The following is a 24,384-nucleotide window of genomic DNA, read 5'->3' as shown; positions in this document are numbered from 1 at the left end:
CAGAGATGGGGTCCTGGGCGGCCCATCGGGCCTTTCCCCGCTCCTTGTGGTCGGGCCAGCCTTGCCGGGCAGTGGCCCCCGCCGTGGCCACCAAGGCCATGCCCTTCGAGGCCATTCCCCGCAGCGGGACCAACGCCTGGGTCAACCTCTACCAGTTCTGGAGGACCAACAGCTTCCAGAACTTCCACCGCGTCATGCAGAGGAACTTCCAGAACCTGGGGCCCATTTACAGGTCAGTGTCTCCAATAGGTCCCAACGCTGAGGCCGAGAGAAGGGCGCATTGAAAAGGCTTGTTTTCTGCTGCTCCTAAGACACAACAGAGCAGGGGTCCCCAAACTTTTGAAGCCGAGGGCCGGTCCACAATCTTTCAGAGTATTGAGGGGCCAAATTATCATTTGAAAAAAAAAAATACAAACAAATTCCTAGGCATACTGCACAGGTCTTATTTGTAGTGCAACAACAACAACAACAACGAAAGAACAATACAATATTTAAAAATGAAAACAATTTTAACCAAGGTTGTTGTGTGTCTTTCGGGCTGTGTGGCCATGTTCCAGAAGCATTCTCTCCTGACGTTTCGCCCACATCTATGGCAGGCATCCTCAGAGGTTGTGAGGTATGGAGAAAACTAAGCAAAGAGGTAAATATATATCTGTGGAAAGTCTAGGGTGAGAGAGGTCAGTGTGAATGTGTAGTTAATCACTTTCCAGACATGAATCAACCAAGGGCAGTTAACGACTCTAAACAAAGGATGCCCCAGAGGCAGGAAGAAGACAGCAGATAAGCTTTTCAATGCTAATTAAAGTGATTAACTACACATTCACACTGACCTCTCTCACCCTAGACTTTCCACAGATATATATTTACCTCTTTGCTTAGTTTTCTCCATACCTCACAACCTCTGAGGATGCCTGCCATAGATGTGGGCGAAACGTCAGGAGAGAATGCTTCTGGAACATGGCCACACAGCCCGAAAGACACACAACAACCCTGTGATCCTGGCCATGAAAGCCTTCGACAACAAATTTTAACCAACATAAACCTATTAGGATTTCAATGGAAAGTGTGGGCCTGCTACTGGCCAATGAGATAGTCAAGTTAATTAGGATTGTTGTTGTTGTTGTTGTTGTGTGTCTTCAAGTCATTTCAGACTTTGGCTGAGCCTAAGTCTAAAATTATTTATTTATTTACTGCATTTATTTACTACATTTATATCCCACCCTCTCTCACCCCGAAGGGGACTCAGAGCAGCTGTATGTACATACAATCTATATATATAAAAGAGTGATGGCATCATGGCAGCAGACAAAACAACAAAAGTAAATACCCCACAACCTTGAAAATTGACAGCACAACCCCTTATCCATGCCTCTAGGTTGATACAACAAAAAGAAAAGAAAAATAAAGTCCTAATTAGAGGGAGAGGAATAACTGTTTTTATCCAATTGCTGCCAGTTAGAAGGCTAAGCTCCACTCACTTGGTCTCCTAGCAACCCACTCAGCCCAGGGGACCCTTTACCTTAACTACCACCAATTATTCAGTACTTTATTTCCCATACCACCATACTTCGCCACAGCAACGCGTGGCCGGGCACAGCTAGTATATTATATTATTAGCATAACACAATATTAGCATTATATATTACTATATTGAACTATACCACTATACTATTATATAATATGTAATATATAACATATAATTAATATTATTATATGGTATTACTATTAGTATTATATTGTATAACATAAGATTATTATCAATATTATATGTATATACAATATATTATATTATTAAAACTGATATAAAAATATTATATTATAAAACTGAGGGTGGGGGCCAGGTAAATGACCTTGGAGGGCCGCATCCGGCCCCCGGGCCTTAGTTTGGGGACCCCTGCAACAGAGCCATGGATCCAAATGAAAGAAAAATTAATAATGAGAAGCATCAGATATGGCATTCTTTGTTCTACCACTTACATGGAAGGATAAACCACTTTGATGTGTTGTCAAAGGCTTTCATGGCCAGAATCACTGGGTTGCAATCAGATTTTTTTGTGCAGTATGGCCATGTTCCAACAGCAATCTCTCCTGACCTTTCGCCTGCATCTATGGCTGGCATCTTCAGAACAAGTGGAGTGTCTGTCTATCTATCTACAGTAGAGTCTCACTTATCCAACATAAACGGGCCGGCAGAATGTTGGATAAGCAAATATGTTGGATAATAAGGAGAGATTTAAAAAAAAGCCTATTAAACATCAAATTAGGTTATGATTTTACAAATTAAGCACCAAAATATCATGTTATACAACAAATTTGACAGAAAAAGTAGTTCAATACGCAGTAATGTTATGTTGTAATTACTGTATTTACAAAATTAGCACCAAAATATCATGTTATATTGAAAACATGTACTACAAAAATGCATTGGATAATCCAGAACGTTGGATAAGCGAGTGTTGGATAAGTGAGACTCTACTGTATCTATCTATCTATCTATCTATCTGTGAAATAATGTCCAGGGTGGGCGAAAGTACCCTTGACTGTTAAATCAAGTGTGGATGTTGCAGTTAGCAAAACCTGAACTGCATTGAGTAGCCTTGCAAAGTCAAGCAGTGAGGGTATCTCCATCGACATGGCCTGGCCTCTGTTGCCTGGAGGCACCCTCTGTTTGGGAGGTGTTAACTGGCACTTCATTGTATTTCAGTCTGTATGGCCAAGTTCCATAGCATTCCCTCCTGATGTTTTGCCTGCATCTGTGGTTGGCAACTTCAGGGATTTGTTCACAGGTCTGTTTGGAAATGAGGCAAGTGGAGTGTGTGTTTGTGTGTATCTCTGGAGTAATGTCTGGGGTGGGAGAAAGAACACTTGACTGTTAAATCAAGTGTGGATGTTGCAGTTAGCAAACCTGAGTTGCATTGAGTAGCCTTGCAGCTGCAAGTCAATCAGTGAGGGTATCTGCATAGAGGGGGGGCTGGCCTCTGTTGCCTGGAGGCACCCTCTGTTTGAGAGGTTTAACTGGCACTTCATTGGATTGCTGTGAGCTTTTTAGTCTGTATAGCCATGTTCCAGTAGCATTCTCTCCTGACATTTCACCTGCATATGTGGCTGGCATCTTCAGAGGTTTGTTCACAGGTCTGTTGGAAATGAGGCAAGTGGAGTGTGTGTGTGTGTATCTCTGGAGTAATGTCTGGGATGGGAGAAAGAACACTTGTCTGTTAAATCAAATGTGGATGTTGCAGTTAGCAAACCTGAATTGCATTGAGTAGCCTTGCAGCTGCAAAGTCAGTCAGTGAGGGTATCTGCATCAACATGGCCTGGCCTCTGTTGCCTGGAGGCATCCTCTGTTTGTGAGGTTTAACTGGTACTTCATTGGATTGCTGTGAGTTTTTCGGTCTGGATGGCCATGTTCCATAGCATTCTCTCATAACGTTTCACCTGCATCCGTGGCTGGCATCTTCAGGGGTTTGTTCACAGGTCAGTTGGAAATGAGGCAAGTGGAGTGTGTGTGTGTGTGTATCTCTGGAGTAATGTCTGGGGTGGGAGAAAGAACCTTTGTCTGTTAAATCAAGTGTGGATGTTGCAGTTAGCAAGCCTGCATTGCATTGAGTAGCCTTGCAAAGTCAATCAGTGGGGGTATCTGCATAGAGGGGGGCCTGGCCTCTGTTGCCTGGAGGCACCCTCTGTTTGGGAGGTGTTAACTGGCACTTCATTGGACTGCTGTGAGTTTTTCAGTCTGTATGGCCATGTTCCACAGCATTCTCTCATAACGTTTCACCTGCATATGTGGCTGGCATCTTCAGAGGTTTGTTCACAGGTCTGTTGGAAATGAGGCAAGTGGAGTGTGTGTGTGTGTGTGTGTGTGTATACACACACACACACACATACATATACATACACACACACACACATATGTGTGTGTGTGTGTGTAATAATGTTCAGGGTAGGAGAAAGAACCCTGTCTGTTGGAAGCAGGTGTGAATGTTGCAATTAGCAAACTTGGATAGCATTGAGTTTCCTTGCAGCTGTACCAGTATTTAAAAATAAACACCAGAATCAAGATAGTAGATAAAGGATGCCACTCAGCAACAGGAGAACTCCAGCCAGCAAGCAATCAAGGGCAGGTGAACACCTCCCAAACAGGGGGTGCCTCCAGGCAACAACAGCCAGGCTACCTCTATGCAGATGCTCTCACTGATGGACTGTGCAGCTTCACGGCCCTTTTTCCTCTTCTGCCAGGGAGACGGTGGGCACCTACGACACGGTCAACGTCTTCCTGCCCCGAGATGCCGCCCAGCTCTTCCAGTCGGAGGGCATCTTCCCGAGACGCATGGGCATCGATTCCTGGGCGGCACATCGCGCCATGAGGAACCACCAGCGGGGCATCTTCCTCTTGTAATTATATTATTATTATTATTATTATTATTATTTTATTATTTTATTATGACACAGCAAACAGGCCGTATATGCTGGATTTCGTTTCACAAAACCACAAGTCGAACACTTCCCAAGTGTCTAGGACTGTGTGATGTATTTTTGGATGATGCACGCAGATCCCAGCAGGGTGGCCTTTTGCAGTTGGCAGATCGTAATTTTGTCAATGTCTATGGTTTCCAAATGCCGGCTGAGATCTTTTGGCACGGCACCCAGTGTGCCCATCACCACCGGGACCACCTGCACTGGTTTCTGCCAGAGTCTTTGAAGTTCAATCTTGAGGTCCTGATAGTGGCTGAGTTTTTCCTGTTGTTTTTCGTCAATGCTTCTGTCACCTAGGATGGCGACATCAATGGTCCAAACCTTTTCATTTTCCACAACTGTGATGTCTGGTGTGTTGTGTTCCAGAACTTTGTCAGTCTGGATTCGGAAGTCCCACAGTATCTTTGTGTGTTCACTTTCCAATACTTTTGCAGGTTTGTGATCCCACCAGTTCTTTGCTGCTGGAAGGTGGTACTTGTGGCATAAGTTCCAATGGATCATTTGGGCCACATAGTTGTGCCTCTGTTTGTCATCTGTCTGTGTGATTTTCTTACAGCATCTGAGGATATGATCCATGGTTTCATCGGTTTCCTTGCACAGTCTGCATTTTGGGTCATCAGCTGATTTTTCAATCTTGGCCTTAATTGCATTTGTCCTGATGTCTTGCTCCTGGGCTGCAAGGATCAGGCCTTCTGTCTCCTTCTTCAGGGGATATTATTATTATTATTATTATTATTATTATTATTATTATTATTCATTCTGATGGCTTACTCCTGGGCTGCAAGGATCAGGCCTTCTGTCTCCTTCTTCAGGGGATATTATTATTATTATTATTATTATTATTATTATTATTATTATTCATTCTGATGGCTTACTCCTGGGCTGCAAGGATCAGGCCTTTTGTCTCCTTCTTCAGGGGATATTATTATTATTATTATTATTATTATTCGTTCTGATGGCTTACTCCTGGGCTGCAAGGATCAGGCCTTCTGTCTCCTTCTTCAGGGGATATTATTATTATTATTATTATTATTATTATTATTATTATTATTCGTTCTGATGGCTTACTCCTGGGCTGCAAGGATCAGGCCTTCTGTCTCCTTCTTCAGGGGATATTATTATTATTATTATTATTATTATTATTATTCGTTCTGATGGCTTACTCCTGGGCTGCAAGGATCAGGCCTTCTGTCTCCTTCTTCAGGGAATATTATTATTATTATTATTATTATTCGTTCTGATGGCTTACTCCTGGGCTGCAAGGATCAGGCCTTCTGTCTCCTTCTTCAGGGGATATTATTATTATTATTATTATTATTATTATTATTATTATTATTATTCGTTCTGATGGCTTACTCCTGGGCTGCAAGGATCAGGCCTTCTGTCTCCTTCTTCAGGGGATATTATTATTATTATTATTATTATTATTATTATTATTATTCGTTCTGATGGCTTGCTCCTGGGCTGCAAGGATCAGGCCTTCTGTCTCCTTCTTCAGGGTCCCATTCGTGAGCCAGAGCCAGGTCTTCTATTATTATTATTATTATTATTATTATTATTATTAATGGCCTTTGTCCTGATGTCTTGCTCCTGGGCTGCAAGGATCAGGCCTTCTGTCTCCTTCTTCAGGGTCCCATTCGTGAGCCAGAGCCAGGTCTTCTATTATTATTATTATTATTATTATTATTATTATTATTATTATTATTAATGGCCTTTGTCCTGATGTCTTGCTCCTGGGCTGCAAGGATCAGGCCTTCTGTCTCCTTCTTCAGGGTCCCATTCGTGAGCCAGAGCCAGGTCTTCTCCTTCTCAGCTTTTCCTTCAATTTTGTCAAGGAACTTTCCATGCAATGTTTTGTTGTGCCAGCTGTCAGCTCTAGTTTGTAGTGCGGTTTTCTTGTACTGGTTTTTTGTCTGCTGTGCTTTGAGGAGTTTCTGATTTTTGACTTCAATCAAAGCAGGTTCTTCACTTTGCTTTACATCTTCTGCCAGGGCATGTTCTTCTTCTTTGACTGCTTGTTTTACTTGTAAGAGTCCTCTGCCCCCTGATCTTCTTCTAATAATAATAATAATAATAATAATAATTATTATTATTATTATTATTATTATTATTATTATTATTATTATTATTATTATTTACCAAGCTGGAGGTGTCCTGGCAGTATTTATCATACTAGATTGAGTCTCATTCTCTTCTGCTTTGGTTGGACCTCATCTTTGCCTGCGCAAAGCAACTCCAGACAGATATTAAGAAGGCCAGGGAAGGGCCGCCAAAATGGCCCAAGGCTTTGGAAACCATGAATCCCTCAGAGGAATAGTCTAAGGAGCTGGGGATGTTTTAGCCAGGAGAAAAGAAGGTTAGGATTTGGAAAGATATCCAGGCAAGGCTTGTTTTCTGCTGCTCCAGAGACTCTTTGCAATCTATGACTCTGTAATTCAGGGTGCCCTAAAGGGTCCCTGACCCAACCATGTCATAAAAGCTTCTTAAAGAAGAGTATATATATTTATTTTTTTTACAGTATTTTTATTCCGCCCTTCTCACCCCGAAGGGGACTCAGGGCGGATCACATTATATACATATTGGGCAAACATTCAATGTCCATATGCACATAGAACAGAGACAGACGCAGAGGCAATTTAACCTTCTCCTGAGGGGATGTTCAATTCTGGCCACAGGAGAGAGCAGCTGCTTCATCATCCACTGTGATGGAACTTCCTCATTCCAACGTTGTAAATTAGTTAAATTTGCCTCCCCACTTTATAAGTGGTACCTTATTTCCTACTTGATAGATGTAACTAATCTTTCAGGTTGCTAGGTCAGCAACGAGCAGGGGCTATTTTTTATTTTTTAATTGACGGGTGCTCACCCCGCCACGGGCTGGCCTCGAACTCATGACCTCATGATCAGAGTGATTTATTGCAAAAGGCTGCTCACCAGCCTGCGCCACAGCCCAGCCCCATATAAACAATAAGCAAATGCAAAAAAGAGAATCAAAGTTCAAAAGGTTATTTCCAGGATAGCCAAGAGTCCAAAATCCTTTCACATACAGTCTCCAGAGTCAACCCACAAAAATATCCATAAACAAGAAAGCAGGACTCCAAAGCAGGCAACCTATGCCACGTATGAACTAGAAGCAAGGACATATTTAAAACTTGAATGCATGAATTCCAAGAACATAGGACCGAGAGCTGTCTACCTGAATACAACTTTGCTCTCAGAAAGGATTATACCAGCAGGAATCACTTTAAAAGGCCTCTATCTCTCCCATAACGTCATTTCTCACACACCTGCTTTTCCTCTCCTTATCTCTAAGCTTCTGGGAAAAGCGAGTTTGTCTTTGTTGCATGCTTTGTCTTCATAATTCCAAGCTCCTTGAGTGAGATAAATATTTGTCTCTCACATTCCTCTCAGCCTGCACTTCTGGCAGGTTCTCATGAGTATTGATATTGCTTTCTCCAGTTTTGTGGGAATTGCCAGGAGATTCCAAAACAACTCTCTCTAGGCCACTTCTCCATCTTCCTCTGAGACCTCCAAATCTATCCCAGCATCCCCTTCTTATCTCCTGAACACTCATAATCTGGCCAAGCTACAACGATTTGTCTTTGGTCATCAAAGTCAGCAATTCAGCAGTTTTTTTTTATTGCAGTTAAATGACTTCTCCTTTTGTAGTTTTTTAGGCATGAATCTTTGGATGGCATCTCCATGCCCCAACCATATGACTTTCATACAATTTCATTCAAATTGTAAGAGAATTTATCAAAAGGGTTCTGGCTCAGGAGGCAAATCAAGCAAAAAACCCAGTCCCGTGAGAGTATAAAAAGCAAAGTACAGTATTTATTTATTTACAGTATTTATATTCCACCCTTCTCACCCCGAAGGGGACTCAGGGCGGATTACATTACACATATAAGGCAAACATTCAATGCCTTAACATAGAACAGAGACAGAGACAGACCCAGGCACGGGCTGGCCTCGAACTCATGACCTCTTGGTCAGAGTGATTTGTTGCAGCTGGCTGCTAACCAGCCTGCGCCACAGCCCGGCCACAGTAGAGTCTCACTTATCCAACGTTCTGGATTATCCAACGCATTTTTGTAGTCAATGTTTTCAATACATCGTGATATTTTGGTGCTAAATTCATAAATACAGTAATTACTACATAGCGTTACTGTGTATTGAACTACTTTTTCTGTCAAATTTGTTGTTAAACATGATGTTTTGGTGCTTAATTTGTAAAATCATAACCTAATTAGATGTGTAATAGGCTTTTCCTTAATCCCTCCTTATTATCCAACATATTCACTTATCCAGCGTTCTGCCAGCCCGTTTATGTTGGATAAGTGAGATTCTACTGTATTTATTGATATCATAGTTATGATAAGGCAAACAGCCATACACACTCAAAGGTCTATACCATGCAAATGCCCGCTGCAAAGCGTATCGCAGTTAACAAGGAATATATACCTCGGCTTATCTAAACTTGACCAATTGCTGATGGTCTTCCTCACCTTCCACACCTATTTTGGCACAAGTGATGTCTGTGACCTCACTTGTTTACTTCAAGCTAGCTTCTCTCCTCAGAACTTTCTAGAGAAAAGGCTTATGGTCCCTTCAAAACTACATATTGTATTTACCACAACCGGAGACCCTTGAGGCTCCTCATACACGTGACCTCCTTTGCAGGAACGGGGAGAAGTGGCGCTCGGACCGGCTGGTCCTCAACAAGGAGGTGATCAGTCCTCTGGGCACCCGCAAGTTCCTGCCCTTCCTCAACACCGTGGCCCAGGACTTTGTGGACTTCATGCACCGGCAGGTCCGGAAGAATGCCCGGCGCTCGCTGACCGTCGACCTCTACCATGACCTCTTCCGCTTCGCCCTGGAAGGTGATCACTGTTGGCCGAAACCCACTTCTCAACCACCAAAAGCCCTTCTTTTGTCCCTCGTAGGCAAAGCAATGGCTAGGAAAGGCATCGGCTCTGGCCCATAAAGTCCTACGGCTGCTGGAACAGTTGGACCTTAGGCAACAAGGGTTTCCCACAGGCCACTGCCCTATCCAATTGTGGTTCTGTGTCCATGGCTTGAAAATATTGTCAAAAAATATCTCAAAAAGCAAGCCTCGATCTTGCCATTTGACATCATGGAGGCCTTTGTACTCCTATATTCCACATAATGGGATTTGAGCATCCATGGATTTGGCAATCCTCGGAACCCAGTAGACACCAAGGGCCCACCGTGTATGATTCCTTCAAAATTGTGATGTCGAAGGTTTCCATGGCCGGAATCACAGGGTTGTTGTGTGTTTTTTGGGCCATATGGCCATGTTCCAGAAGCATTCTCTCCTGAAGTTTCGCCCTCAGCCCGGAAAATCCACAACAACCCAATTCTTCACCTCCTTTGTTTCTCCATAATGTCATTTTCAAGTTCCATTTTTTTTAGGATGGAGTCTTCAGTCTCGCCAGATCTTAATAAGCCTTCCCAGACCCCAATGATGGCATCTCATTCAAATCATTCATCCCATAAAGACCTCTGCTTTTGCCTTCATACCCATCTGAGTCCTGACTTGGCCTTCTGGCCACTTAGCACTCTGGGTTTATGAACCCCTCGATTTTGGAGAACTGAAATTGCACAAGGGAGACATTGAGAGTGTTGGCCCCATTTTAGGAGGCAACCCCTGGCAGTGAGACCAGGGAGAAGCCTCTTGGCAGAAACCCAGGCAAGTGATTCACCTGAGCTGCCCATTTTAAATGAGTCCCTGCTTTGGTGAGCATTCAGATCAGGCCCAATTGAAATGAGCCAGCAAGCAAGGAGAGAAGGCGATTTTCAGCCAAGGAAGATTTTATTGTCTGCAGATAAGATGCTAGTTAGTGATTCATTCACAAAGTAGATAGCTTACAACATACAGTTTCATAGCCCTTTTTATACATAGACTGCAGCCAAGTCTCTAATTCTGATCAGTCACAGCCACTGGCTAGCGTGGGCTGGGAACAAAAGATGATTAAGTGTCGATGAAAGAGGTTCCTTTTACTGAACAAGAAAAATAACAAAGTGATTGAGGGCAACTTTGGCCCTACCCAGGAATGCTATTGTCTTATGAAATGAACATGGCATGGCCCCTTAAGAGGGCTGGCCTAGTGGTTCCAGACCCAAGAGAAATAAATCATCATATATTAATACAATCATGCAAAAATGACAGAGGATGGGTTTGGCTGTAGAAATGCTGATTTCCTTCCTATGCGAGAGGTCCCGTTCATCAAAGGCGCAGTGTGGTGAAATTGGTTCTTCCCCAAGGGCAGGAAGAGGTGATTGCCCTGCCCAAGTAAGCTATTGTGTTGCAATGTCCAGATGAAGTCCAAGAGGTGGGTGAGGCTGACCATGCAACAAGAGCAATCTCCGTCCGAACTCTTTCCTTTGCTGCGTTTTCATGACAATGACTTCCTCTTTCCCTCCCTTTCTTTCCACCCATTTACTACTCTGCGGAGCCAGCCAGTAGCTACGCCTTGTACGGGGAGCGCCTGGGCCTCTTGGAGGAGAACCCAAACCCGGAGTCGCAGAAGTTCATTGTGGCCGTGGAGACCATGCTGCAGACCACGCTACCCCTGCTCTTCCTCCCGCCGGGGGTCGTGCGCTGGGTCAGCCCCAAGCTGTGGCAGGACCACATGGACGCCTGGGACGCCATCTTTGCCCACGGTCAGGGTCACAGGCGAGCGGTCAGCAAAGGGACAGTGAGGGCAAGCAGTGGCTCCTGGGTTGGTTGACAAACATTCAAAGGGGCTGAGCAAAAATAGGGCAGAAACAGTGCCAAATTATTCTATGATTCTAAACTGCATTAATTCTCCAGTGTTGATGCACCTTTGGAGACCTCCCTTTAAAGAAGTTCAGACTGAATCCCAGAGCGGATGCACCGTAACCGAAGTTGCCACTGTTTAGCATTTATCATCCTGGGTTCTGGGTTCTGATCTAGGTTCTGTTGATGCAGAGTGTGCATTTGGAGTGCAGAATGACTGCAGATTGACAGCCCTTTAACCTCCAAGGCTCAGCGCTATGCAATCCTAGGAGATGTAACATTGCAAGGTTTAGCCCTATGCTACAAATCCTGGGAGAGTAATTTAACTTCTCTGTCCAAGAGGTCTGGTTACTCCCCAAAGTACAACTCCGTAACAGGATTCCATAACATTGAGCCATGGCGTTTAAAGTGGAGTCAAGCTGCATCCATTCTACAGTGTAGATACCCAGCAGATTGATTGATTGTTTACATTATGCAACTTCTTCAAAATGTTCTGTTCCTGGTTTGAAAGTGTTATTTCCTGTTTCGTTTGCAGTAGGTACTTTGAAAGTAGTTACTATACTCCTGAAACTTTATTTTTGCGTCTGCCACAAACTTATGTTGAATTGGTTGAGACTCCAAGAGATAGGCATTATTATTATTATTATTATTATTATTATTATTATTATTATTATTATTATTATTTACAGTATTTATATTCCGCCCTTCTCACCCCGAAGGGGACTCACCGCGGATTACAATGAACACATATATGGCAAACATTCAATGCCAACAGACAAACAACATTCAGTTTTAGACAGACACAGAGGCATTTTTAACATCTTTCCAGCTTCACGATTCCGGCCACAGGGGGAGCTGTTGCTTCACCGTCCATTGGTGGCTGTTCTTCCTCATTCTTTTCCTCGTGAGCAGTTTTATGGTGTTGTAGATTAGTTAAATTAGCCTCCCGCATAAAGCGTCCCTAAATTTTCCCTACTTGACAGATGCAACTGTCTTTCGGGGCTGCTAGGTCAACAGCAAGCCGGGGCTATTTTTTTGAAAAACTAGAGCAAAATATACTAACAAAGTTTTAGCAGTTTAATAAACTTTTCCGATATTTTTATGATAGAACAATTAGGAAATGACATTTATGACCCAGGGACCATAATTGTGTTACAAGGTGTTATGAAAAGTCTTACATTCCTAAGTCTCAAGGTGTGGTGTGAGATGCTTTGGATTTCCTTTGAGATCAAAGCGAGATAGAAATCAATATGACAACAAAATCATTAAGCTAAAATCATTAAGCGATGTATCAATGTAAAGGAAGGGGAGGTAGCAGGTGGCCAGTGTGCCCGGGCTCTATGTGCCAGAAAGCGGGCATCGGAGATGATGGGAGATGATGGGAGTCGGAGTGGTTTTTGACCCCTGCCTGTCCCTCTCGCTCCTCCTCCTCCAGCGGACAAGTGCATCCAGAACATCTACCAGGAGTTCTGCCTGGGCCAGCCTCGTAAGTATTCGGGGATCATGGCCGAACTGCTGCTGCAGGAGGAGATGTCCCTCGACTCCATCAAGGCCAACATGACCGAGTTCACCGCCGGCGGCGTCGATACGGTGAGGGGACCTCCCTTGTGTTGGTCACACTCTCTCAGCCTCAGACGACAGCAGAGAAAACCTGGGAAGGTGCCACTCACTGCGAGGTGGCCAGGTTGGAGCCCTCAGTGCAGTGATTTGGGACCAAGATTTGGAGAGACCGGAGTTCGAATCCCTGCTCAGCTGTGGCCTTGGGTGGATCACACTTTCTCAGCCTCAGGGGGAGTCAAGGGTAGACCTCCTTCAACAGGACGGAGGCTCACTGCCCTCTTTGTCTCGCTTTGTGTCTCCCTTTCTGGGCCCCAGACGGCTGTCCCGCTGCTCTTCTCGCTCTTTGAACTGGCCCGCAACCCCCAGGTCCAGACGTCCATCCGGGAGGAGATCCAGGCAGCCGAGAAGCAAGGCTTCGGGGAGATCTCCAAGGTCCTCAACAGCCTGCCGCTGCTCAAGGGAGCCATCAAGGAGACACTCCGGTGAGGAAGGGCCTTTGGGGATTAAAAGGGGGTCCTAGGGTGGTCCCAGGTAGCTCATATTTCAGGGTCCAAATCAAAAAGGACCTTCACAGGTGAGAGTGGATTGGCCAAAACACACCAAATTGGGTTTCAGCTGGGAGAGAAGGTGATTTTCAGCCAAGGAAGATTTTATTATCTGGAGATAAGATGCTAGCTAGATACATTCACAAAGTAGATAGCATACAGAATACAATGTGTTGTCGAAGGCTTTCATGGCCGGGATCACAGGGTTGTTGTATGTATTCCGGGCTGTATGGCCATTTTCCAGAAGTATTCTCTCCTGACATTTCGCCCACATCTGTGGCAGGCATACTCAGAGGTTGTGTTTCACAGCCCTTTTTATACATAGGCTGCAGCCAAGCCTCTAATTCTGACCAGTCACACTGGTCAGCTCACTGGCTACTGGTCAGCTCACGCTGGTCAGCTCACTGGCCTGCGTGGGCTGGGAACAAGGGATGATTAAGCATTGATAAATGAGGTTCCTTTTATTGAACAGGAAAAATAACAAAGTGATTGAGTGTCTCTGGCCCTACCCAGGAAGGCTATTTTCTTATGAGATGAACATGGCATGGCCCATTAAGAGGGCTGGCCTAGCAGTTCCAGACCCCAGAGAAACAAAACATCATATATTAATACAATCATGCAAAAATGACAGAGGATGGGTTTTGGCTGTAGACATTCAGATTCCTTCCGATGCGAGAGGTCCCATTCATCAGGTACAGGGTGGTGAAATTGATTCTTCCCCAAGGGCAGGGAGAGGTGATTTTCCCTGCCTGAATAGAAGTATTATGTTGCAATGTCCAAAAATATAGGTGAAACTGGGAACTTGATGAGGAAATTCCCAGCTTGGTTTCTTTCCCCCAGGCTATGCAATTGTGTGAGATGCAAGACATGTTTGGGTTCAGGAACAAGGTTTCCCCCAAAGGGAAGGAATGGGGATCTCAGGAGCATAAAACATTAGGTTAACACAACATATAGGCAAAATAGGAACACATAGAAAAAAACATGGAGTGTTTAGGGAAAATTATATATATGAGAGACATAGTTTTCCAAAGTACCTTTAACAAGCCAGGCTCAAGTAAGTCATGGCCAATGGTAATATACCCCAAGTTGTCATGGTACATCACATAGACCTTCAGAGGAAGGCGATGGCAAGGCATCTATGGAGTGCTCTTTGCCTTTCATTGGGTTAGTGCTCCGGCAGGCTCCAGAGAGAGAGAGAAAGAGAGGAAAAAATGAGACTTCAGTGAGCTGTGACCTGGCCCAGGTAAACTAGGGCCCAGGGCTGGTTTTCTCATGCAACAACAATGGAAACATGGAATCAAATGGCAAGATAACATGAGGAAGAACCTCTTGATGACATTAATGGGATATGCTGCTCCCTGGGAATCTGGCAGAGTCTCCTCCTTCTCCTTCTCTGTTTTTCAACAGACGCTGGATGGCTATCTGTTGGGAGGGCTTGGATGGTGTCTCCTTGATTACAGAAGGGGGTCGGACTGGATGGTCCTTGGGGTCTCTCCCAACTCTAGGATCTTACGATCCCATGAAACGGGCAACCAAAAGGAAAGGATGGGCACTTGCAAGGGACTATTGCATTGCACTCTGTGCTTGCTCTTGGACCCCCTTTGGCTTCAAAACAGGCCCAAAGAGACCCCCAATCTCCCTGGAAGCCCCCCCCCCCCCCCACTCCTCCATTTAAAAGTGTCCCTTTCCATTTCCATTGCAACTGTGTTCTCTCTTGCAGGCTGTACCCGGTGGGCATCACCGTCCAGCGCTATCTGACCCAAGACATGGTGCTCCAGAATTACTGCGTGCCTGCCGGGGTCAGTATTTCACACAATAAGGTGTTTCAGCATCTTTTCCCAGACCGATCAGTGCTGCCATTCACATCCCACTCTGCTGGCTCAACAGAACAAGGCGTTACAGGATCACAACTCCCATCTACTCTAGTCATGATGTCTGGTGCCTCCCACAGGATGGTAACACATCTGGGCATCCCCTGGGCAATGTCTTTGTAGACAGACAATTCTCTCACCCAAAAGGTCACAGATATCTATATCGTATAGGGGAGGTGAAACAAAAGTAGTGTCGGTTAAATCACAGTAATCTTATGCATATATATACTACAAAATAATAGTAAGCAGCAGTGTGGTATTTCTTAAATAAATAATACAGGATTACATATTCACAAGTATGTGTACATATAGCGAAACAGTTTGAGTTCAATTCACTCTACTGCTTAAAACATATAGTGCAGGGTTAAACTTTTACTCATATCCGCACAAAAACTTTTACTCATATCCGCACAAAAACTTTTACTCATATCCGCACAAAAACTTTTACTCATATCCGCACAAAAACTTTTACTCATATCCGCACAAGTTACAAAATAGTTAGAGTTCAATTCACTCTTTTGCTTCTTTTTTTGACGATATTATGGTTGCGCTGTATGCTGCAAATAGTTGTCTTCTTTGCTTTTCTGCATATGCGGAGGAGGCTGGTAAGTAGAAATAAGAGAAGTCTCTGGTATGAGAAATGTTTGTTGTGTCCTAGAAAGGATGCACGACAAAGAGTCCCGGGTTTTTTTCTTTGTTTCGGGTCGAGCCCTTCTTCAGGTTTTTTTTTATGGACAATTAGATTGCAGAGACTCTATATTTTTCGTTGAGTTCTTGTTCCTACATAAATACCAACAGACAAAAACAATAGATATGCCAAAAGGCACCCACTAACACAGAATGACAGATAAATAGTATAAATAACAACAAGTAGAAACACATGCATGTGTTAACTTACATTCAATTCCAACTGGAGGAAAGTCATACCAAAGGACATTGTGGGATGGATTTGGCAGTGTTTTAGTTGAGCATGTCGGCATGGCATTAGAAGGTAGACTAGATGGCCCTTGGAGGTCCCTTCCAAGATTATGTGACTTCACAGTGTTCCTAGATCTTCAAATAGAGGTCAGATAGTAATCTGTGGATGTTTTAGTTGGGCATGTTTGCATGGCATCAAGAAGTAAGACTAGATTGCCCTTAGGGTTCCTTCCAGGTCTAAGCTTCACATTCTCCAGTGTTCCTAGGACTTTAGCTAGAGGCAGAGCCGGTCCAGCAATGAGGCGAATTAAGCGGTCGCTTTGGGCGCAAAACATATGGGGGCGCAGTCGAGAATGCTTTTTCTGTTGATTTCTTGTAAAACATGATGTTTTGGTGCTTAATTTGTAAAATCTTAATGTAATTTGATGTTTAATAGGCTTTTCCTTAATCCCTCCTTATTATCCAACATTTTCGCTTATCCAGTGCTTTTATTTTTCAGTGATTGGTTTGGAGGGGGGGGGCAAAATTCTGTTCGCCTACACTTGAAAAATACCTAGGGCCGGCTCTGGCTAGAGGTCAGGTGGCCACCTGTCAGGAGTGCTTGAGTTGGGCATGTCTGCATGGCAATTGTGTCTAGATGGCCTTTGAAGGTCCCTTCCAAGATTCTATGACTCCACGGTGTCCCTAGGTCTTCAAATAGAAGTCAGATGGCCATCTGTCAGGAGTGCTTGAGTTGGGCATATCTGCATGGCATTAGAAGGTAGACTAGATGGCCCTTGGAGGTCACTTCCAAGATTATGTGACTCCACAGTGTTCCTGGATCTTCAAATAGAAGTCAGATGGCCTTCTGTCAGGAGTGTTTGAGTTGGGCATATCTGCATGGCATTAGAAGGTAGACTAGATGGCCCTTGGAGGTCACTTCCAAGATTATAAGACTCCACAGTGTCCCTAGGTCTTCAAATAGAAGTCAGATGGCCATCTGTCAGGAGTGCTTGAGTTGGGCATATCTGCATGGCATTAGAAGGTAGACTAGATGGCCTTTGGAGATCCCTTCCAAGATTATATGACTCCACAGTGTCCCTAGGTCTTCAAATAGAGGTCAGATGGCCACCTGTCAGGAGTGCTTGAGTTGGGCATAGCTGCGTGTCATTAGGAGGTAGACTAGATGGCCTTTGGAGATCCCTTCCAAGATTATGTGACTCCACAGTGTTCCTGGATCTTCAAATAGAGGTCAGATGAGCATCTTTTGGGAGGTCTTGGCATGAGGGGGGCTGGACTAGATGTCCCTTGGGGTCCCTTTGACCCCCGACCGCTGTGTCCTTCCGCAGACCTTGTGCCAGGTGGGGCTGTATGTCCTGGGCCGGAGCCCTGAGGTCTTCAGCCACCCGGAGCGCTACGACCCGACCCGCTGGCTGGGCAAGGAGGACAACCACTTCAAGGCCCTCTCCTTCGGCTTTGGGTCGCGCCAGTGCATCGGCCGGAGACTGGCCGAGTCGGAGATGATGCTCTTCCTGATGCACGTGAGTCCCGGGCGCCTGTGGGCACAGAGCGGGCACCAAACAGCCTTGCACGGCCCTGGTTCTGTGGTATTCACTCCTGGGACGTCTGGTTTGGAGAAGGAGAAGACCTTGTGAAGCTACAACTCCCAGGATCCCATAGCACTGAGCCATGGCAGTTCAAGTAGGGTCAAACTGTATTCATCCTACAGTATGTGTTGGATTTGCAATATGATGGAAGAACGAGGAAGTACTCCATCAAGGACTTGGTGTCACTACATAGCAAAAATTGAGTATCTTTCAATGAGATATTCAAGAAAAACAAGAGCAACATCTGGCTGCAGGCTGGCCCTCCCACAAAAATAAAATTTTGCAGTTTAATAAATATTTTCCCATGTTTTTATGATAGAACCAATTTGGAAATGACACCCATAACCTAGGAATAAAAATCATGTTACATAGTGTTATCATCATCACGATCATCATCATCAATAGGAGCCCCTGATAGCTCAGTGGGTTAAACCCTTGTGCCGGCAGGACTGCTGACTAGAAGGTTGGGTTGCTGACCTGAAGGGTGCCGGTTTGAATCTAACCCAGGGAGAGTGCAGATGAGCTCCCTCTGTCAGCTCCAGCTCCCCATGCAGGGACATGAGAGAAGCTTCCACAAGGATGGTAAAAACATCAAAACATCTAGGCAACATCCTGGCAGACAGCCGATTCTCTCAAGTCGCATCTCGCACAAAAAAGAAATCATCATCTATGTGCTGATTTCTCTCTCTTAAAAGAGACCCAAAGCAGCATAAGAGAGACTCAAATTGAGTATGAAATCCTAGGAGTTGTATTTTGGTGAGGCAACAGACCTCTTAGGCAGAAAAAACTAAATTGCAAGGTCCTTTTACAACTACAGATCCCATTGAGTCATGGCCGGCAAAGTGGGGCTGAAGTGGGTGTCAGGAAAGGATTAAATTGAGACACATTCACCTTCCGTCTCAATTTCCCTTCTCCTCCAGTGATCTAGCTGCTTAGTCACACAGAAATAAATCCACACTTCACAGCTGTGGGCTGAAGCCTGTGGTACTTGTATTTATTGAAGTAATTACAATATTTACATAGCTTTGCCTGAGCGTAACATCTAAGCATCCGACAAGATTGATGGCCACATTCCAGAGCAGTGACCAATGTCCTGTTATGTATCCGGAAACTGCACACTGTTTCCCTCTAGCGATAACTCTCTCCTCTATGCATTTAACTCTTACACTACTGTTTGCTTTAAACCATAAGTGAAATTTCAACACTACACAATACAAAACTCCAACAGTGGATTCACTCCCCAGTGCGGAGGCACCCCTTGATTTGCACCTTCATGGACTGATTGTGCATCTCTCTCATTTCTCTCATTCAGGTCCTGCGCAACTTCAAGATCGACACGGTCTCCAAGGCGGACCTGAACACGGTCTACAGGTTCATCCTGATGCCGGAGAAGCCCCCACTGCTCACCTTCCGCCCCATTGACTAAGCCCATCTGACCTCTATATAAAGATCTAAGAACACTGTGGAGTCTTGGGATCTTAAATCTGGAAGAGCTCTCCGAAGGTCATCTAGTCCAGCCCCCCTAATGCCACGCAAGCATTCCCAACTCAAGCACTCCCAAAAGATGCCTATCTGATTCATATTTAAAGATCTAAGAACAAAGTGGAGTATTGAGATCTTAGAGTTGGAAGGGGTCTCCAAAGGCCATCTAGTCCAGCCCCCTGATGCCATGCTGGCATGCCTAACTCAAGCACTCCCAAAAGATGCCCATCTGACATCCATATAAAGATCTAAGAACATTGTGGGGCCTTGCAATTTTAGAGTTGGAAGGGGCCTCCAAAGACCATCTAGTCCAGCCCTCTAAATGCCATGCAGGCACGCCCAACACAAACACTCCCAAAACATGCCCATCTGACCTCTATATAAAGATCTAAGAACACTGTGGAGTCTTGGGACCTTAAAGCTAGAAGGGGCCTCCAAAGGCCATCTAGTCCAGCCTCCTAATGCCACGCAAGCATACCCAACTCAAGCACTCCCAAAAGATGCCCATCTGATTCATATTTAAAGATCTAAGAACAAAGTGGAGTATTGAGATCTTAGAGTTGGAAGGGGTCTCCAAAGGCCATCTAGTCCAGCCCCCTAATGTCATGCAGGCACACCCAACTCAAGCACTCCCAAAAGATGCCCATCTAATCCCTATTTAAAGATCTAAGAACACTGTGGAGTCTTGGGATCTTAGAGTTGGAAAGGAGTCCAAGGGCCATCTAATCCAGCTCTCTAGTGCCATGCAGGCATGCCCAACTCAAGCACTCTCAGAAGATGCCCATCTGATCCCTATTTAAAGATCTAAGAACACTGTGGAGTCTTGGGATCTTAAATCTGGAAGGGCTCTCTGAAGGCCATCTAGTCCAGCCCTCTAAAAATGCCATGCAGGCACGCCCAACGCAAACACTCCGAAAACATTCCCATCTGACCTCTATATAAAGATCTAAGAACACTGTGGGGCCTTGCAGTCTTAAGAGTTGGAAGGGGCCTCCAAAGGCCATCTAGTCCAGCCCTCGAAATGCCATGCAGGCACACCCAACTCAAGCACTCCCAAAAGATGCCTATTTCATCCCTATTTAAAAATCTAAGACCATGGTGGAGTCATTGAATTTTAAGTTGGAAGGGTCCTCCAAAGGCCATCTAGTCCAGCCCCCTAATGCCACGCAAGCATACCCAACTCAAGCACTCCCAAAAGCTGCCCATCTGCCCCCTGATGCCATGCAGGCATGCCCAACTTAACCACTCCCAAAAGATGCCCATCTGATCCCTATTTAAAGATCTAAGAACACCGTGGAGTGTGTTGTCGAAGGCTTTCACGGCCGGGATCTTAGGGTTATTGTGTGTTTTCTGGGCTGTGTGGCCATGTCCCAGAAGCATTGTCTCCTGATGTTTTGCCCACATCTATGGCAGGCATCCTCAGAGGTTGTGAATGCTTCTGGAACATGGCCATACAGCCCGGAAAACACACAACACAGGGGAGTATTGGGATATGAAATCTGGAAGGGGTTTCCGAAGGCCATCTAGTCCAGCCCCCTAATGCCATGCAGGCATGCCCAATTCAAGCACTCCCAAAAGATGCCCATCTGATCCCCATTTAAAGATCTAAGAACACTGTGGAGTCTTGGGATCTTAGAGTTGAAAAGGGCCTCCAAAGGCCATCTAGTCCAGCTCTCTAAATGCAATGCAGACATATTCAACTCAAGCACTCCCAAAAGGTGCCTATTTGACCTGCATATAAAGATCTAAGAATATTATGGAGTCTTGCAATCTTATAGTTGGAAGGGGCCTCCAAAGACCATCTAGTCCAGCCCCCTAATGCCATGCAGGCACTCCTAACTCAAGCACTCCCAAAAGATGTCCATCCGATCCCCATTTAAAGATCTAAGAACACTGTGGAGCCTTGGGCCTTTAAAGCTGAAAGGGGCTTCCAAAGGCCATCTAGTCCAAGTCCCTTTCCTTGAAGAAATACACAACTAACCCTGCACTCCCCCCCCCCACCCAAAAAAAGTATTATTATTCTGTGCAGGATCATCTTGCAAAATGGTGGGGTTAAATGGGGGACCTTGCAGTCCTTTCTCCCGCAAGCTCTGGGACTGGTGTTGCATCCACACTGTAGTGCAATCAAGGAGTTGAAGTGGCTGCTGCAGAAGATCTCTCATTGGCATGTTTTTTATTTCGGTTCCCTGGCAGATTGGGGAATAATAATAAACCATTTATAAATGACCAGTCATGAAGTGCCTGCCTCTCTTTCAGCCCAGGCTTCCTTCTCCTCCAGGCCCATATTACAGGCATTTTCCAAGGCATTTCTCTCGCCCAGAGATTCCTCCCTGTTCACAATGTTTTGCCTGCTTGGCGTCTCTTCCAATCACCTTCTTGCAAAGAAGGTTTGATGCCTTGCAGGACACACATGCAAAGAACGCTTTGGCCGTGGCCTTTGCCCAGAGAGGGGGAAGGATTGGGCAAATGGAGACCATGCAAATGGGGGCAAATGGGGGGTCCCATTTGAACCAAGACTTGAGACTTGAAACCAGGAACCATAGACAGGCACAAGGCAGGAGATCTTGCTCTGGCAAAGTTGCTTGATCTGAAAGTTACCCATTCTTGCAAGACATAAAAGCATTCCTTTGACCTTGGGTACCTAGCCTCTTGGCAGCAATCCCTTGCGAACATTTAGGGAGGTTCGTTCTCAGGCTGAGTCTAGTTTCTCTGTCTAATTGGACTTCCTCGTGATCACTTTCAGAACCACCTGGCTGTTGTTGCCTTTCCCTGCCCTCCTCCCGTTCTGTTCTGAGAGCTGGGAAAGGTCACTCTGATCCGAAGCCTCTGTTATCTCACCTTCTTGGCCGTCTTGGCTGCCTGACTGCGGCCTTCTCAGCATCTGGCTGCTCAGACTGCCTAACATTGTCAGTGTCAGACTGTGCAAACCCAAATCCCCCTTCGTCATCCGACTGAACCACAACAGTCTTGCCTGCTTGGCGTCTCTTCCAATCACCTTCTTCCAAAGCGGGTTTGATGCCTTGCAGGACACACATGCAAAGAACGCTTTGGCCATGGCCTTTGCCCCGAGAGGGGAAAAGATCGGGCAAATGGAGATAAATGGGGGTCCCTGTCCCCACTCCCATTCAGCCCCACTGAGCGAGATCAGTCTCTCCCTCTGTAATTGTGGGGGAGACCCACAAGCACACACATGCACCAGCCCTTGTGATGCATGGGCAAAGGTGGCAGCCAAGATAAGGCTCATGAAAGCCAAGCCCCCAAATCTCTGGGGAGGGAAGGAGGGGATCGGGGTGGGAAAGGGGGGCTTTTGCCCACATTGGCTTCAGGGAAACAATGCAGGAGCCAGAGGAGGGTCTCTCTCCCTCTCACACACTCTTGCACATGCCTGGAAAGACACCGCCATTATCACACACACACACTTGTGCACCTGTCTGGGATCAAGACCTACAAGTGTGGGGCTTTATCCCGTACGTGATTGCAACATGCTCTCTATGGACCATGCAGAGCTCAAGGTTCCCTTGCTGGACACTCAGGTCAAGGAGGAGGCGTCTCAGGGCGAGAGCGCTGCCTTGAAAGAGACAGAATCACACACATGTTGCGGCCCAGTCCTGTTGATTGTGTTCACTTAGAGAGAATACAGCAACCTGGATAGTTCCTGGTCCCAGTTAAACCCATGGAAATCATTGGGACTTAACAATGTGCTGACCCATCATTCCCCAGGCCTTTTGTTTACCATAGGCTATGCAGTAGGATTCTAGATTTGGATAGATAATTTTATATATGCATAGACATACATATATATCAGATTCTCAGATGACCGGCATGCATGAAGATACCTCACCACTTCTGAGGATGCCTGTGATAGATATGGGCGAAATGTCAGGAGAGAATGCTTCTGGAACATGGCCATACAGCCCAGAAAATGCACAACCACCCATGCATGAGGATAGGTAGACGCTGGATAAATGTAGTTTCTGGTTGCTTAACAGAGATATTAGTAAAAATATACCGAACTAATGCTATACTCCATGCTCTACTGTACCATAAGCTATACACACACACACACACATACAACTACAAACTCATACGAGGGTTGAATGAAAAATAATGCCTCCACCAAGCCTTAGCATTGAACGGTTGTGTTGTTAAAGTGCGAAGTATGGAACCCTACACAGACAGTCGGTCAATATGACTTAAGCAACGTGCAGTCTTTGAATTCTTGACCGCAGAAGGTGTCACCCCAAAGGAGATTCCTCAGAGAATGCAAGCTGTTTATGGGGGTTGTGTTGATGTGACTATTGTGCGTCGTTGAGCAAGTAAGTTTAAAGATGTTGAGGTAGGAACATCTGACTTGAGTGACAAACAAAGAGTTGGACGACCTGTGACAGCAACCACCGAGTTTCACAAGCAAAAGGTTGGCAGATTGATTCAGGACGAGAAATTTCAAGCATCATCAGCATTTCACAAAAACGTGTGGGTCACACGATTGCTTTGCTTGGCTATCGGAAGATCTGTGCACGAGGGGTCCTGTGAGACGCCGGTGGCGGAATCAGAGTGTCGACTTCTTCCGTGATGGCTTCAGGAAACATGTTCATTGTTGACAGAAATGTATCCAATTGCCTGGTGATGATGTGGAAAAGTGAATAGTGGTAGTTAAAGAGTACATTCCAAGGATTATTTCTGCGTTTGGTTTATTAAAATATTCCCATCCAAACCCAAGTAACGAAGGTGGAGGCATTACTTTTCATTCAGCCCTTGTATCTGCACCCACTTTAAGCATCACCAGTATGCAACCCACTTGCACAGGAGCCTCAATCCCAGTGAACCCAATGGCACAACAAAAGGCTTGGAACAGGAGTGAGATGCTTTCCAAAGACATGCAATGAATTGTCTATGCAGCAGTGATACTTGTGGGACTGCACACTTGTGAACTGAACATGGACATCATGGCCAAAAATAGCGGAATCAGCTGCTGTCTTGGATCCTGGTGGAGTCTCCTTCTCTGGAGGGTCTTAAGCAAAGGCTGGATGTCCATCTCTTGGGAGGGCTTGGATGGTGTCTTCCTGTTTGGAAGAATGGGGCTGGACTGGATGGCCTTTGGGGTTCCCTTCTAACTTTAGTGGCACATAGACGGCCTGGAAGTGAGCTCTCCTTCTCTGGTGGCT

The 24,384-nt window shown here is 45.3% G+C and overlaps 1 protein-coding gene across 1 annotated transcript; it reads left to right on the top strand.

The window, feature by feature from the left end:
• On the top strand, positions 1–21,445 carry LOC100560890 (cytochrome P450 11B, mitochondrial). The gene is made up of 9 exons (XM_062979854.1): positions 1–232; positions 4,237–4,392; positions 9,157–9,356; positions 10,957–11,160; positions 12,693–12,847; positions 13,133–13,299; positions 15,083–15,161; positions 17,480–17,671; positions 19,050–21,445. The coding sequence occupies exons 1-9, from the start codon at positions 6–8 to the stop codon at positions 19,161–19,163; spliced, it is 1,494 nt and encodes a 497-aa protein (XP_062835924.1). The 5' UTR covers positions 1–5; the 3' UTR covers positions 19,164–21,445.
• Positions 21,446–24,384: the final 2,939 nt, after the last annotated feature.

Source organism: Anolis carolinensis, chromosome 4 (genome assembly GCF_035594765.1).
Source record: "Anolis carolinensis isolate JA03-04 chromosome 4, rAnoCar3.1.pri, whole genome shotgun sequence".
Classification (NCBI taxonomy): Eukaryota; Metazoa; Chordata; class Lepidosauria; order Squamata; family Dactyloidae; genus Anolis; species Anolis carolinensis.
Note: the sequence above shows the minus strand (reverse complement) of the source record. Positions and strands in the feature narration are given on the sequence as shown.